Source organism: Cariama cristata, unplaced genomic scaffold, assembly GCF_000690535.1.
Source record: "Cariama cristata isolate BGI_N322 unplaced genomic scaffold, ASM69053v1 scaffold34770, whole genome shotgun sequence".
NCBI lineage: Eukaryota > Metazoa > Chordata > Aves > Cariamiformes > Cariamidae > Cariama > Cariama cristata.
The window spans coordinates 36829-48988 of NW_009593571.1; the positions used below are offsets into that span (position 1 = coordinate 36829).

Here is a 12160-nt window from a genome sequence, read left to right on the forward strand (position 1 = left end):
AGATGTTCCCACCAAGTCTTAATTGTGGTGGGAAAGTCCTCTGGGACACTCACCTGAATTCCAGGATACTCGATTAAAAGTCCCAATCTGCTATCTCCTTTTTGCAATCAGGTGTTTCCAACAGTCCTGAATTCTCCCCTCCCAACCCCATTGCCTCCTATTTTTTTTACAAAAAACGATCACACGCCTGGAGGGCAAAACACAGCAGGCCCCACCTCCCAACTCCCAGTTCCTTATTGGAAGCAATATTTGAAAAAGAGCTGTTGTGTACTGTGTTTTCGTCCAGCCTAGGAGCCTGAGGTAGGGGACAGAAGAGAGAGTTAGTGTGAAATCCTCCTGGAAATGCATTCAGTATCCACATGACTGCTATCGAACAAGCTTTATTTCTGCTGCTGATTTACATGCAAAATATGTAAGAAGTAAAGTAGGTCCTATAGCAAGTTTTAGTTTGTCCACACTGGAAATTGTATATAGGAGCAGTGGAAAGAGTTTAAAGAAACCTAGGTTAATTTTAAGTGTTGGGGTGAAGAGAGCGCTGTACATTTTCAAAACTTTTCCCCTTTACCAGAGAGTGCTGGTATGGGATATGACACCCAGACTGAGGAGATCTTCCTTGAATTTTCTTCAATTTAATAAATCTCCCATAATTTAGGTTTACAAATGGGACATAGTTCCCAAGCTGGCTATATAAACTCAGTACAGTGGCAGGTTCTATACTCCAGTACAAAAATGCTAACAAGCAAAAATGACACATTTGTCCCTTCCATCAAGATCATCTTAGCTGGGAAATGCTAGAATTCAGTTTTTTAAAAAGAAACACCACACGCACTGCTCCTGTATCTCAGAGTCAGGTGGACAGAACTGGGACAGGGCCAAAAGAAAATAATGAAAATGTTGCATTTTGCTGAAATGCTGTAATGAAAGAACTGAGAGAATTTAAATTTTTATCCCTCTCACCAGAAAATGAAAGCATGAGGCCCTACAGGCAGCACATTAGTATGGCAGACCCTGGATGATCTGATGTGTGGAAAGAGGAGAAAAATATGACATCATCTTATCTCTATGGCTGTGAACTAAGTTTATTTCGTGGGAAATATCTCTTAACGAGTAACCTCCTAAGAGTCTCTACTGGCATTAAATGTCATTGGAAGTATTAAATCTATAATTATTCCAATAACTTAATACTAAATGCAACAATCTAGGAAACTACGAACATTGCTTGTGACTCACTTTGCTCTGTGTTTTGAATTGCTGTATGCTTGGGCACTAACTCAATGGAAGCCATCAAAAAGTTGTTGAAAACACAAGCAGAAAAGTTAATGCAGTTGCTCAGATAAAGAGCATTCCCTCAAACACAACTGCCAGACTCAGACAGCCAAGAAGAGAATTTTTAGTCCCTTCCAAAGTGACACAGTTGTTTTGCCAAGGCTGGAGGGAGGTATTAAAAAAAAACTGTAAGGGAGCTATAGACCCAAGGTCTAGGAGGGAGAAGATGTACATGTAGATGTAGTGCAATGGGCACTGAGACCATTGCAGTTTATTCCTTCGTTCTCATAGACTGACATTAATCTGGAGACATCTGAGCTATGAAAGAGAGAGGCCAAGGACTGAAATGAAATATGTATGTGTGGCTGTAGTTTGTAGGTGTGATGATTTTATACCTTATTCAATCTATTTGATACTTCAAAGTATGAAAGTTAAAAGGTCCTTTGTTTTAAAGTAATTTTTTACTCATTTTAGCCAGCTGCTGTCAAAGGGGAAGCCACGAGAGGCCCAATTCATGTTAGACCAGTGGTCTCTTACTGGTGAAACTGAGGAGCTGGAATCCAGTTTCCAGCTGGTTTCACAGAACTGCAGAATTTCTTGAGAGCTGTTAAGAGGTGAAGGGCTGAAGCCTCACACGGCTGAGGTGTAGACAGAGAGAAATACCAGAAGGAAAAGTACAGCTGACCTGGTAACTGTAGCATACATATAGCACGTGTACAGAGCACCTCTATATAGCACTTCACTCAGATTAATTTTCAAGTGTTTAAGCAGTGCATCTGCCAGTACACACTAGTAGAGTATAAAGGCTTCACAGCCGGCATTTGGGTCAGATTCAGCATTTTCTTCTTCTTTGAATAACCATCTCACAGAAATTTTTCTTACAGTCAAAGGGGAGTTTGGTACCTTGTTGCAGTCCCAGCAGAACTTGCTTTCATAGCACAGTTTTACTGGGATGCTGAAAACAGCCTCGTAGCTGGTCAAGCTGGAGCCATGCTTCCAAGAAGGGGAGCCTGCAGCATGCATGCAGTGTGCAGTAATGCATGAGACTTGTGTCCCTGGGTGAAATGCCTTAGAAATTTTGAATTGGTTTGATTCCATGTGTAGCTTTGAAAGTCATTCCCAAAATATCCAGCCAACCTCTTATTTGCTTCAAACATAAATTGGGTGGAATTCGATACTCCTCCTTGCCTGCTCACTCAAATAAAACCCCAAAATTCTCAACTGTATTTCAGGCTATGAGGCCCCTGAAAAGGACATGAATTAATATGCAATAGGTGAGCAGGCATTGTGTATTACAACATTTCATCACTATTAGTCTTGGGTGTCCAAAAGATACAAACTCTGCTTCCTTGCTCCCTGACCTAGGTAGGGAATATGAATTGAATACCTTTGATGCTTGCCTGTCTAACAGTCCCAACTGTGCAAATAATACTAACTATAACAGCTCTTACTGGGAATACTTATGCTTAAGTCAGAAGGTCTACTCATGGTAATAACCGCTTGTCGGATGAAGCCTTACAAAGAGTACAGAGAAAGGACTGCAGGTGTTGGTAACACACCTCTTCCTCCTTTCAGCGCACACAGAGGGTGATGTTTAACAGCATCACCTTCTTTAATTGGGCAATTATACTAAAGTTCCATTTATAAATGGTTGAGAAAGAATTAATAAATAGTAAAGCACACTACAAACATGAGAAGTAAATGTTACTGGTGCTAATTAGCTTTCAAAATATGTGCCCTCTCAATAAGTTTTTGCTGTAGTCTGTAGTGATCTATTAAAATGTTTTTATTAAATAATTTATTAATAGAATATTATCCTTCTGTTAAGGATTTATAAATGGAGCTTTAATTTGAAGCGTGACTGCATTCCTAGTTGTACCTATATCCTCTTTATTGAAAATAAAGAGCTTTGAAGATGTATCTGTCTGTAGGGCCATCTGTTCACCTCTTAAGAAAACATATACTAAAAAGAGAGGAAATACCCAGCGTTTTTTAAATAACATGGATAGGATTCAGCTTCATCTTAAAAAAAAAAAAAAAGAAGAAAAAAGGCTAAATTAGGATCAAAATTAACTGGAGGGTACCAAACAGATACAAAAAGCGCTAAAGGGCGTTTCATTCTCAGAAGGTGTCCTGGTACCTGGACAGTGTCTGAAGATACTTCTCTGTGCCCATAAACATTGAAACATAGAGACAAATAAGAGAACAAAAAAGAACCCAAAAGTAAATTATACGGAGTGCAACTCCAACATAAAAGCACACAAACACACACAAAAGCACCAAAAATGCTTCTTCCCACATCTCTCTCTCTCTCTCTCGCTGCTGTAAAGCCTCATTCACTGAAGTGTATCAGCCTGTACTGTATTTGTGAAGTGCAAATGAAAAGTTTCTCTACAAGATACAACAGGTCCCGCAACAGGAATAATCCAAAACTAGAGCTTACCCCAACGGATCAGCACTCGCCATCCTCGGAAAGGGAAAATGAAGACAGAGGGAGAGAGAGAAAGAAAGAGAGAGGGATGTGGAGGCAGGTGGAGAGAAGAGTAGGAAAAGCAGAGTGAAAAACTGTTCGGAGAACTGAACGGTCATAATTATTGCCACCGGTGCCTACGTCTTCAGAGACCAGGAACACTAGGGGGACAGTTCCATCTACCACAAAGTAACTTTTTTCCTGCTCACAATATTGCAGACACATCCAATTTTGGCACTGGGGAATATGGAGAGGGACGTACCAAGACTGTAAAAAAAATTCCCAGCCAAATCCCAATTAAAGCAGTCGGCAGAGCAACGGGGTTCATACTTCATGCTGCATTTCTTTTCTGCCTCTTACATAAGGCACAGTTATATCAGACTGTTATCAAAGAAATTGTTCTTTTTGTCCCCAGTTTGCTCCGTGTAGTGTCCCTCTGTCCCCCAAGCTGGCCTGGTAAGAAGTACTTTTTTTGCCACGAATGAACTGTGAAACTTATTGGTTATTAAAGCATGCATTTCTGAGCCAGCTTGGGAGCCCAGGGTACAAGATTGTAGCTCAAGCTGTGAATCTGCTTTGATACTGGCTTATTAGTCATGATGGTCTTATAGTCAGGAATTCAGATCAGCTAGAACATACCAGCTCAGCAACCCGGCACTTATCTCTGTGGATGCCATCTTGTGCTCCAAGATCTCATTTTTCATTTAAAATAAATTCAGTCTCTGGGTCTTAAAGGTTGCAAAGAAAATCTTTCAAATGTGAATGGAGAATAAATCAATGCTGTGCTGAAAAGCGTCTGAAACAGCAGCTCTAAATGCGGAATGAATCTCTGGCATGTTGACTTTGAAGCTTATCGACAATCAAAAACTTCAGTATTCTTAATTTTTCACTACTGACCAAAGCATTCAAGATTGAAAAGAATAGTCAGGTTATTAAGTTTTCAGGGGTGCAGATAAGCAAACTCAGGAAAATGTCACCACCTTTTCACATTAACAAAGACTAGGTTAGAAATAAAAAAAAAATCTGGTGTTATTAAGCCAAATTATTTTCTAATCAGATGCAGCACATTTTTCCCTCTCTGTCTGTTTCTCTCTCTCATTCTCTCCATTTTCAATAACAGGCTCCCAAGCTGCCAGAGCTACCTCTGGCTGGGTAAGGAAAATCCATTCTCTACAAGACGGTCACCAACAGAAATGCCAAATTTAATATATGCCCAGTAGATTTCACAGTTTACTGCTCAGTGCAACTAGCCATGCTTCTAGTTACATCAACATTGCAAATGCTGGGCTGGGCAACACAAGGCAGTTTTGAGAAAAGTTAAAATCAAAACATAGTAAGAATAGAAAGAAAAAGCTGTTGCGCTACGCATTGATAGAGAAGTGGAAAGAAGCATTACAGTAAAGTTCTTTTTCATGTGTTTGAGTGACACTCCATTTGTATTTTGGTCTGGAGTGCAAATTTGGGTAAGATCTAATTCATATATATATAAATACATACATATGTATATATTTAGGGACAAATGCTGTCCTCAATTGTACCTCTACAAATCTATCTACAGTGACGTAACTGAGAAATGCAAATTGACACCCATGGCATATTGGAACGCGTGTGTATATTTATACAGAAAATACACCCATATTCACACATGCAGAATATTAAAATGTAAATAGAATGGGTGCAAGAAGGTTGATTAATTTTTTCAAGTCATTTTCCCAACTGGGAAGGCACTGAAGAGGTTAACAAAAAGAATGGAAAGCAAATTGACAATAGGGAAAAGGAAAAGGGAAATGAGGTTTAAAAAAAATGAACAATCCCAGGACACAATAGACCCAGAAGCGCAGACATGTGCATTCCCTACAATACTGAAGCAAGTGAACTACGGAGCTGCAGCAACCCAGATACAGAAGAAGAGAAGCACTGAAAGAGGGGGTGAAAGAGAAAGTCAGAAAGAAAGTAAAAGAAAAAGAAAGGGACAGTGGCCTCAGCTACTAAGACAACCATGTGCATCTAGAGGGAAGGGACCCTTAAAGATGCAGTATTCCTTTAAAAAAGACACCATAAAGTTGGATAATTAAACACTGGCCAAAAATTGAATGGCCACCATGATTAGCTGGCCCCATTTTGCTGGGGTTTTCTTTGCTGCCTATCGCTTCCTTTCATGTGGCTGTGCGCAGATCCAAAACCCAGGTCCTCTCACTTTCCCACCACTGAGGTCCTTCATCCTAACTCTTAGAAGTGGGAGGGAGGTAAGACCACAGCAAATGTGATCCTCCAAAAATCAGCCTGGTCCTTCAATGAGACGGACCCTGGGTGATCCTCGTGCAGTGCTCTAACCTTCTCCTCCTGCACTCTGAAAAATACCACCTTTGAGAGGGAACATGAAATGCCTGTGTGTATTTAAGAAATTCCCCTAGTGGTTACTGAAGGGTCATTTCCTCTGCTCCTAACACAGCTGTGGCAGCTGCTGGAGAAGGACAGAGGGACAACAAAAGGTGCTGGGACCATCTGCTGAAAGACCTTTCTCCTGTCACAGATAAAATTTCTGCACTTCTCTTACTGGACCTGACTTTTAATTACTGTGGAAAAGCTCATCTTTGGAGGAGTTTCAGACTAATTTTTAATATAAGAAGTGCCACGTGTTCAAGAACAGAACTTGCGGATTGGGGGAATCAGAGAAAGGAACAGGAATTTCCATGTCTATGGTAACAGTCCAGGAAAGCCCAGCCACTGAAGACTGTATAACCACTACTTCTCCATGGCTGTGAAACTTAGAGGTTTCTAACAGTTCAGGTCCAATGCTTGTTCCTATCTTGGCGTCTTAAAGAGGGTGCTTTACACACCACGTGAGGCACAATCTCTCCTGCAGATGCAAGACGTTCTTCGTTGTGGCAGGTTCAAGACTTGAAACACTGCCCGCAAAGGACTGCCTCAGCCTGCAAAAGGCCAAAACAGGGGCTGTCCCTCACAAGTCTCCTGAGGCATAAAGGTCACATTTATCTTTAAACAGAAAGGTTTCTACTAAAAGGGGAAATGGAAAGAAGAATGGTTTGCCAAGTCCATAGGTTCCTTTAGGGAACACACTGCTTCCCCCTTTTTGAATCATATGGAACACTCCTAAACTTTGGGTAAGCTAAGTGTTTGTCCAAAATGTAAAAGGATTACATTTTGATGAAGAATTATCCATCAGGATGACAGCTTTTAACATTAGAGAAAAATTGTCTTCCTCTGAGACCGAAATTTTAGGAACAACATGTCCACTAAAAACCTTCTCAAAAGTCTAAACTTTTATTTGTTCATGGATCCACATGAGTCCACTTAAACTCCCTAAATCTAGTGGCCTGCATGTCTTCCCTTGTGCCTCTATTCACAGTTGGGAGTCACCCTTTTCGTTATTCTTCACCATCTTTCACTTGAACTGCTAGATTGGAATCATGCTCCAAAACCTCTCTCTTTTATCATCTTTTGTGTTCTCTGGTGCAGCCAGAGTAGTCTAAGGAGTTTGTCTCTTACCTACAGGCACTTAATATTTCGCTCTGTCAGACAGAATTTCCAAAGTTTCCTACCATTGTTGTCACTGACTCAGCTGTGCTGCTGTTTCTAGTACTGGGAGGAGAGCACTCTGAGCTTTCCTAGTGTTTTATATTTCAGTCCTTCCCAAAGCAGTCTTAGCAAAAACGTCTTCTACCCTGGGCATCCTCACTCATGGCAGAACTGAACCAGAAGTAGCAGTAGGTTGACATTTTAGAGGGGAAAACGTTGGTACAGTCACAGGCTGCATTGGGGATAGCCTCAAATGAATGGTACTGTACAAAAATATAGGTAGTGTGGGGCTGTAAATATCCCACCCTCTTTGTTTCTCTCTAAAGAGAGAACAGTTATGTCCCCACACGGAGAAGGTAAGTACTGCATCTTTAAGGTCTCAGCAGTGAGGTAGAGGAGAGGAACATATTTTCAGTGTTTATACCTTTCTTCTTTGTTGAATTTGGGATTGGCTTCAGAGATATCCAGGCTTTTACTGAACATTGTTTTACTATGGCAGGAACAAAGCGAGAAAACAGAGTTACTAGTGTGGACATTTATAAAAGAGAGTCACCTGAAGCAATGCTGGACACCCAGCCCCCCAACCCATCCTCCCCTTTTTAAACAATGCTCTGAAAAACCTTCCTTTTACTTTCCAACTATGGCTCAAGCCTACACAGTGCTGAAGTTCATTATCTCCCCCTGACTTCTGAAGTCTAAGATGACTTCCCCCATACATACTTGTAAACCCTGCTCTCCTTTATCCAATTGAAAACCCAGGTACCATCTACTTTGTCACATTGTCCAGGGAAAACAGAACATGCCTGAAGGCACAAATTGCAAAGCGCTTATTATGCAGACTTTTCTAGAAGACTTCAACACTAAGCACAATCTGGGAAAAGGTTAAAATCAGACCATAGAGCCTCTTACAGCAACAGTAATCCATTTTGCATTCTAATCTGTAAGGTCCATTACCACTTACTCCCAACTCTCTTCCCAATACTCAGTGTATAGAGAAAGGCCCTTCTTTGGTCTTCTTGGGTCTGAATCCCTGAAGCTTAGAAGCAAAATTCCCTATGCTTTGCTAAAGAGGCAGCTCTCCATAATATATTTCACTGGTAATATGCTTCACTGTTTCACAGAACACTGCTTCCTAATGTTAGCTGAATCTTTCACACAAGCTATCCACTTCAATAACCAGAAGAAAATGAATAGTTAATGAAGCCCATTTTAGAACAGTTTTTGGACTCTCACAGCAGAGCTGCTGTAAATTTCTGGCATAACCCTGAGGGATTCTAGCTCCCATGGAATTCTTCCTAGTCTGTGATTTTGGCACAAGGGACAAATTAGCTGGTGTTAAACTAAGCTCAAAACCTACCTCTTTTCTTTTGACATTTCAATGAAATACCAGATAGTCTGAGAGGTGTGGATACCACAACAGCAGAAGCAATTAAGAGGTAATTATGAACCCGTTTAGTTGACAACTAGCAGGGAAAACCAAGAATTAACAAAACTTAGTCACCAGTTTTAGGGTGGCTGGTGTTTGTGCATACTAACTCTGCCATATACAAAGACCCAACAGAGAACACTCAGAGAGGTCAGCACAAACATTTCAAGGAGTCTGTAAGCTCAACAAGCAGCCTTTGTGCTGAGTTGCCCTCCTCCGTTATCCAAAACTAAGTCACCCAAGGACTATGTTTTTCGCTTAATACTTTCTCAGCCTGTAGGGTTGAAGGCTGCCAAGTTTCAAATCTCAATGGAAAGATATGCCCTTAAACAAGCCAAGACCAGACACTTGTAGGGTCCCCACATGGTTACCAAAGGCACAGTTCATCACACAGACACATAAACCAGAGGTTATAACACAAATCCCCTTTATGCAAGCAAACATCTGTTTACTACTGGGAAAGAGGACAATAGGACTAAATCACAAGACACATGGATGTGTTCTGCCTGCTGGTTAGAAGAGTATCTCTGCCAGTTCAAGAAAGAAGCAATGGCTCTGTGTCTCTGGATGTTTACACAAGTCATCTGTGTCTAAACAAGAGACCTGTTTCCATGGTCCACCTCCCTCTCTGCCTAGTATTGTAGGATAAAAGCACTGAAGAGTCATCTGTTGAGACCAAAGAATGTCATTCTTAAAAAAGGATCCACCTTTGGGAGCTAAGCCCTACTGCTGTAAAATCCACTGTCAGTGGGTCATTTTGTGGACTATATTATGCGACTAGCCATTAAAAATCCCCCACCCTTGGTGGAAGGCACTTGTCATTTTGTTACGGACTGCTCTGACAGATGGTGCCCCATCAGCAGTGCATCGTCCCCAGACAATCCCCATGCAGTGGTGTTCGTTAATGAAGCCAGTTCACGTTATAAACGACTGTGCTGCCAGCAACACGAAATGTGCCACTGTCATCTGTGGATGTGGATGGTATGAATTATGGAAGCTCACACATGGAGTAAAATAACATCTTCCCTTTAACTCCTTCCAAAACAAGCACTACCAAGTCCATCATCATCAATCATGGTGTTATTACATCCCTTTCTCCACCCTTAATCACACCTTTATGTCCAGCCCTGAGTTGTGGTATGCATTGCCCTGTATCTCTTCTGTACCTGGCAGGTTTCGTTTCCTCCTTAAGCCAAAGCCCTTCTTTACTGAGATGTAGCCTGTATATGTCTCTGCCCTGAACTCATCTCAGACCTTTTGACTTCAATTCTTTCCTCATGTGCAGAATTGAGTGAGACATTTACAAGCAAAAGAAATACTTTCGATAGCAAGACACAGCTTTGCCCTTTCAGACTTTTGAATCCAAAGTCAAAGCTGAGAGCTGGAAGAAAAGGTTTCAGCTCTCAGAAAACTTTGGGATCAATCTAACACCTCCTATTTGTTCCACCCAGCTGGATACCTATTGTAAACATCCCTGGGGTGCAGGAAAGTGATTCACCTCTGTCTGGCTCTGGGAGCTTCATGGCCCATGCATCTACCAGGTACCAGACTGAAGATTGTGAGCTGAGTAAGGAGCGAGCAACTGTTTGTCAGTGTTGTGTTCATCCTTATCACTTTGAGGCCTACAAGGAACACTGAGCACATCCTGTCCTGAAAGCTTCCTTTGCCCACACCTCACATCAAAGCAAACAACATATTCAAGCCAGGTTTCCAACCTACACTACAATGAAAAATCTTTATGGCAGTGTATCTCAAGGCCATGTATCCAGTCCGAAATAAGTCATAGCAGATTCTGGAAATCACGTTTTCCTCACTGTAGATAGAATTGTAACAGTTGCCAGGAAAAACTTCCCAGCAATTCTAGGGGCCTCTGAACATGAAATTATTTCACGTTCTTCACCCAATTCTCAGTCAGCAAAGGGAGTTTCTGGGCACAGCAGGCTCTTTTTGAGCAGACCTTAACAGCTGAACAAAAAAATCATGTCATAAAGCTGAAACAGAAGTTACAGCATCATCTTCATACATCTATGTGAAGTGTTCCTTTATATTGATTGATTTATGCAAGTGTGAGTCCAAATGCACGTGCTTCCCTTAGGCTAGTCATAGGGACTCAGGAAGCAACTTTCATGGTTCACATAAGTGAACTTCCACATTTCACTTCCTCTACCAGAACCTGCGTTGAGGAGACACCATTTTCCTCTGCTGTTTCTCCACAAGACCGACACTTTCTTTGATATAAAAGAGGCAAAATTATACACATTGCATCACTTTACAGACATGTGGTAATTTAGGGGGGTCAGATGTATGCTGGCTCTCACAGCACATTTTAGAGGCATCTACAGATGCCTGGACAGGGCTTTCCAGATTCAAGTTGTTCTGATGACATGGAGGGTGGGGTTCATCTCATTTAACTTCAAGTGCCCAAAAGCTAGGCACCTAATCCAGGATAGTCATCTAGATTCCTGTTGTAGGCTATGGAGACAGAGAGGAACAACCAGAGGGTAATTTATTCCATCTAAGACTGTTGGAACAGAGGACATATGTATCTGAGACCTTCCAAAGCCCTCGTCTGTCCTCACTGCCTAGAGTGACAGCCTGTGTCACAAGCTTAGATTGAATGCCTATGTCCTCGACAATTAAAAAGAGGTGAGATGAATCTGGCCCAGAGGCCGTGGTGGTTTCCTGAGCAATAGCTGCAAGCGAACAGAACCCTTAAGTCCCTGGCAGGACTTTTGGTCCTGTGTGCATAAGTGCTGCTGGCTGCCAGATTGTGTTGCAAATGTGCTTGGAAGTTGTAATGAGTGCTGGTGCAAATAGAAAAGCTCCACAGCTCCTTTGTGTGTATAACATAAAAGGGGGTAGCAAACCCAGACAGGCAGGACTCCTGGGTAAAGGAGAGACCCACCTCTGTCCATGTTGTGCCATTTCAATAGCTCTGCGAGCAGGGACTGGGGAGCCGCCATCTGTCACACTGAGAACCTCCATCGACTTCCTTTCTGGCCGCCGCTTCCCATGCCTGTTCAGCATTGGGGAGTCCACACGCTTCCTGGGGGGATCTTTATGAAAAGAAAACGTTGTCAGCTGAATCTGGCTGTGACTTACCTCGCACAGGTTGGTTAAATCCTCCCTCCACAATCTCACTCTCACACCTCCCTTACAGAGACAGATATCTTTGTGATGGAGATGAACATTTGCAGTTGCTACCTTCTTCCAAATTTGCAAACACTAAGACATAAGTTGCAATCCATCTACAGAGAGAAGGAGCGCTGCTACTGCCCTGAATGTACGAGCACTGTAAAATAAAGGTACAGCTATAGCATAGCTTGCAGAAATTACCTTACAAAGCTGATAACAGTAATAACAAGATGACAGCATGGGTTATAGCAGAAGCTGTTAGCCAGAGTATAAGCTACCTAGGGATCCTGTACATGTACTCAGGTTGCTAGAGCTTGCCTTTG

The 12160-nt window shown here is 41.9% G+C and overlaps 1 protein-coding gene across 1 annotated transcript in view; it reads right to left on the reverse strand.

The window, feature by feature from the left end:
* Positions 1–12160, reverse strand: part of LOC104157526 (serine/threonine-protein kinase BRSK2) — a gene marked incomplete at its 5' end in the record, with an annotated part of 69710 nt that overhangs the window by 35130 nt on the left and 22420 nt on the right. The window contains one exon of the mRNA XM_009694891.1: positions 11608–11758. Within this exon, the coding sequence (XP_009693193.1) occupies positions 11608–11758 (151 nt within the window). The remainder of the gene's footprint in view (positions 1–11607; positions 11759–12160) is intronic.